The sequence below is a fragment of the Penaeus chinensis genome, chromosome 21 (assembly GCF_019202785.1).
Source record: "Penaeus chinensis breed Huanghai No. 1 chromosome 21, ASM1920278v2, whole genome shotgun sequence".
Lineage (NCBI taxonomy): Eukaryota > Metazoa > Arthropoda > Malacostraca > Decapoda > Penaeidae > Penaeus > Penaeus chinensis.
This window is the reverse complement of record NC_061839.1, coordinates 115022-120021: the sequence shown is the minus strand read 5'-3', so window position 1 is coordinate 120021 and position 5000 is coordinate 115022. Positions and strand designations below refer to the sequence as shown.

At 44.8% G+C, this 5000-nt stretch overlaps 1 protein-coding gene across 1 annotated transcript in view; it reads right to left on the bottom strand.

The window, feature by feature from the left end:
* Window positions 1–5000, bottom strand: part of LOC125036319 — a 37466-nt gene that overhangs the window by 838 nt on the left and 31628 nt on the right. Inside the window, 4 exon segments of the mRNA XM_047628817.1 lie at window positions 1–2510; window positions 2512–3671; window positions 3942–4173; window positions 4631–4805. The exon segment at window positions 1–2510 is cut by the window's left edge and continues 838 nt beyond it. Of these exon segments, the coding sequence (XP_047484773.1) occupies window positions 1726–2510; window positions 2512–3671; window positions 3942–4173; window positions 4631–4805 (2352 nt within the window). The 3' untranslated portion in view covers window positions 1–1725.

Sequence of the window (5000 nt, the reverse complement as noted above, 5' to 3'; positions counted from 1 at the left end):
GAGAGAGAGAGAGAGAGAGAGAGAGAGAGAGAGAGAGAGAGAGAGAGTGAGAGAGTGAGAGAGTGAGAGAGAGAGAGAGAGAGAGAGAGAGAGAGAGAGAGAGAGAGAGAGAGAGAGAGAGAGAGAGAGAGAGAGAGAAAAAATCATAATGCAGTGTAAAGTCAGTAGAGTTTTTTTCTCCGAGTTCCAGCTGTGATAAATATTTGTTTTCCGTCAGGTGTTGTTAACATAAAAAAGGGGAAAAATAATATCGATTTGAGATTATCTACTCTCAAATCATCAATAACATTTTATGATCAAAATAGTATCAATATTTGAAACAGTTTCGTTTTCTTTAAGAAGTACCTAGTTCCACCACTGGATAGAAATTACAAAATGGTATTAATGCATCAATACAATGATGAAACATACAATGAAGCTTACACAACACCCGAAATAATGGTATACTGTCTTCTGTACATCAAACCAACAACTTGGATGACGAACATAACACGTTTCTAAACATGACTGAAAAAAAAAGACAAAACACACTGGTTTCCTTATAATATTTTTTGTGGGAATTCTCGTTCACTCACAATTCATATCTTGGACTGAAAAAAATCACTGGGATGATGATGAATAAAAATAATAAATAATGATTAACAATACAAAGATATAATCACTAATAAAAACGAAGGGAGTTGAACACAAGTAATTACACTTTCTTTTGTATATAGTCTCAATTTTGATGCGTCTCGATGTTCGAAATCAAACTCATTCCTTGGATAGCAAAATCGTTGTTCAGTTCGAAATTACCAAATGCTCGGCCTTTTGCGCCTCGAAAACCATGGCAGATTTCATTACATGTCTAAGAAACAACTCATGAAAGTGTCATTCTATATGAAAATAACTTATATACTGAAACGACAACAGGGTTCACATATTGAGCATCAGTTTATCAGAAATACTTTATAACGTTTATCTAATTTTTTGTCTTAATGATTTCCACTTACTCTGAGGACTCCAAAGAAGCATAAATCTAGTTAAGTCCCACTATTCACGTTATTTTTGCGCAATGTACAACTAGCTCCTAGTACTTAGTGGGTTAAATATTATTTGTGCTCTTCGTTAACTGAATGTCTTACAAAATGTCTTACGTATCCTTTTTTTTAAATGTTATAATTTACTGTGGAATGAAAACAACAGATTTCCTGCATTATGCAATACATGATCTATTGCCACCTACATTTACGTGTGCATGAGCTATACCTGACATGAATGTTTCTTTGCATTCTGATACTGACTGTTCTCTATGAGGTATGTGGCCCTCGGCTAGACCCAAGGAGTGACAGAAACTATGCACTTGATTAGTTTCTCTCGGACATATCCTGCTGTTCTTCTTTTTATTTAAGGGGGGAGGGGGCTAGAAACACGTGAATGAGAGTCTCCTGAAGACGGCGGAGTGAAATGATACTTAATAAATACTCTTCGATCAAAGGAAGCATATCGAAATCAACTTGCACAAAACATCTATCGTGTTTACCTATTGGACTATTCGACATTGTTGTAGCTATAGACTAATTCAGCTTTTTTTTTTATTTCTTCCACGTATGTTCATTAGGAATAATGTGAAGTATGATTTTTCTAATGAAGGAGTATGGCCTTCCTGAATATAAATAAGTGTCTGAAGGATAGAATGGCAATGCGTGTATGCATGTACAGTGGAATGTACAGTGAAGTCGGGTTCTAGAGATAAGCGGAGTGTCTTGAATTACTTTGCTCCAGGGCGGCGAGCACATCGTGTTTCAGCCGCACGTATAACTTTCCTCTTTTCCAGGGATTCTGCAGCTGGAGTGGCCTGAAGTCGTCTCGAAGACACCTTTCCCGTATACCAATCACAGCCACTAAACAGAAGTCTTTGAGCCTTTCATTACCATAAATGGGTCCGCCCCGCCCCTTCAACACTACCGCCATGTTCAGCTGTTTCACCACCAAGTCTATCACTTCCCGAGCGGTCGTTCTAGGCGTGATATGTAGCTTGACCGAGGTGCCAGAGGCCAACCCGGTCTCGTACGCGGCGTATACCTGTATGATGGCTGGTTCTTCGCTTCGCACAGCGCCCTCCACCAGCTCCTCGCCCTCTGTGCTCTTCGCTTCACTCGCCTCACTCCTCCCACTTTCTTTGCTCATGAGACTCAGGGTGTCTGTTTCCGTTTCGTTTGAGGACAATGAACGTAAACTGGCCGTCATACTTGAGAAAGAGGCTTCGGAATCGTGACTGAGACTACTGCCTGCTCTCTGGATTTCAACATTTAAGTTACTCCCGTACCGCTGGTGGAGGTCGTAACAACTGCTCGTGGGGGACTTACTGCTGGCCATCGTCTCCTCGTACTCGATGCTCGCACAACTGTTTTTCTTTCTCTTACCTTGTTCGACCGATTCTAAAGACGACGAGCTCTGGTGATTGATTTTTGGTTCACTATTACAGCACTTAGATTTGAGGCATCCCTCGTGAGTATCGTAAAACGCAGGAGCACTAGGCCTTTCTAGGAGGGTAACCAGGGTCTACACAGTGTTGTAAATGGTTTTCACTTCTAGAAGTAGGGAGGTCTTTACTGTACATCTTCCTCTCACCACTAAACTGCAACTTTTCACCGTTCCACGAGAGAAGGGGCACATTTTCATTCTGCTCCTCACTGTCTAACATGCAGTCATTCAGAGAAGTGAATGACTTTCCGCAACTCTGTACACACCCACTACTATGAACTAAGCACTCAGCTGTCTTTGACTTGTGAAACCTTGAATCGCATTTCACTGCTGCTCTAATGTTTTCTGAGGTATTTGACTTCAGCATTCTAGGAGCATCGGATTTCTTTATGCTGAAGTTGAGGTCGTCATCTTTTCTGAGTCTTTTGCTGTCTGCCCCGTGCTGGAGGGACTCGCTCGAGCTGTGGGTGTCCTGCGAGGATGACTTAGCAGCAGGCAGGTGTGAGGGCGACTGTTGTACTGCTGGAGGGTGAGTGATGCACGGGGACCTGGGGGAGGGACACGACAGCAAGGTCGTCAGGAGAGCACCAGATGCCGCTTTATCTCTAGCGTAGGTTATCGCGTCCATGACCCATCTCAGGCCCCGCCATATGACGTCTAACTGCTCCTGGAAGGTCTGCAGCTGCCACAGCCGATCCCGCGAGCAGTTCACCTCGTCCTGGCTGAAGGCCTCCCGGCTGGCGTGCTGCGCCATCAGCGTGTCCATTTCCAGGATATAGGAGAGGCGCGCGTATCTCCCGATGAGTTCCCTCTGGTACGTGCCCATGTGGATCATCTCGAAGATCTGGAGGGGGATGGTGGTCAGCGAGGGCTGGGACATGATGGCGTCTTCCTGCCCCGGGGCCGAGCACACGGCATCCACGGGGGGCATCACCAGCAGGAGCGACACGTCGGGGCTGAGTTCCAGCACCTCTCCGCAGTAGAGTCTGTGCTGTTGCTGCGCCTCGCCTTCCACCTTGAGCTGACTGAGCAGCTGCTGTGCTGCTTGACCCAGCTGGGTGTGCCACACGAGCTGAGCTGGCGAGGGGGCAAGTGGCAGGGGGGAGGTTCTCCCCTCCTCTCCCTCAGCTGGCTCTGTCTGTGCAGCTAAGTGCCACTGGTCTCCACTGGAGAGTTCGAGACTCCGCACCCACTCCCACTCTTCCCTGAAAGACAATGAACAGGATAAGTATAATTTCGCAATCACACCCGATTCAAGAGATGAATCAAGCCAGAGTACGCAACATAGATAGCACACCTCAATCTCCATTGATCTACAAACACGATATAAAACACCCTTTAAAAGGTTAACTAACACTCAACACGCAATCTACCATGCACACAAACCACACCATCCACAACCACCTCACACACTCAACAAATCACAAACGCACACACAGACGGACGAGCACACCCACCCTAGAAACCACACATACCTAGAAACATGCGGATTATCCCTGATCTTGATATGGGGGAACATATTCGGCTGTTTCTCGGGTACCAAGACCTGCAGCAGGTCAACGGAGCTCTGTAGTTTGAGGTAGCCCAGGTACAGTCCACGGCGAAGGGGGACTCGGCTCACTTGGTCGTACAGGATGAGATCTTGAAGGGACGAGAGCAGCAAGTCTCCCGCTAACGTGCCCGGTTCGCCCGGCTGTAGGCCTTGTCCTGTCGGGGAGGGAATAGGTTATTCTCTCTGGTTAAAACTTACAATTATGATTATAGCTATAATTTCCTTTGTTATGTAAGTCGTGTGTGTTCTTAGTGTTTTTTTTTTTTGTAAGCGTATAATTTGTTGACCTTAATGGGTGTTGTTTTGTTTATGTTATGAGATCATCTCTTATCGCTAGTCGTAAATGCCAAACTGATTTTCAGTTAAAGACAACTTCATCTGGTAACAGAAAAGATGTAATATCAAGGCAATATAGTTAAGAACACACATTTTGCCTTACTTTATTGAAATTAGAAAGAATTCTTACCTACTTACAACTAACAACAGTTATCAAAGATATATAATGGCATACAACTCACACCTTTCCTACCCCCATAACTGAACGTAACTCACAACGCCTTTCCCCCCCTCACATCTGCCCGTAACACAAACGTAACACAGACCAACTCTTACCCGAAGTTGTGATCTTCTTTTCCTTCAGTTTAGCCAACGGAATCCACTTGACGTTCATGGCAGAGACGGCCTTGGTTGACTTCACATGCCGGATTGTGCAGAAGACTAAGGTGCCGTTGCTGTCCTTGATCGGCTTGTGGTGGAACTGACCCAAGTCCTGTATGCCGAGGGTCGTCTGCGGGGAGAAAGAAGGTTCGTAAGGGTCGTTTAAGGGAGAAAAAAGGTTTATAAAGGTCGTCTAGGGGAGATAGAAGGTTTATAAGAGTCATCTAAGGGAGAAAGAAGGTTCATAAGGATCGTTTAAAGGAGGAAGAATGTTGATAAGGGTCGTCTAAGGGAGAAAGATTTATAAGGATAAAGAAGGGATGTT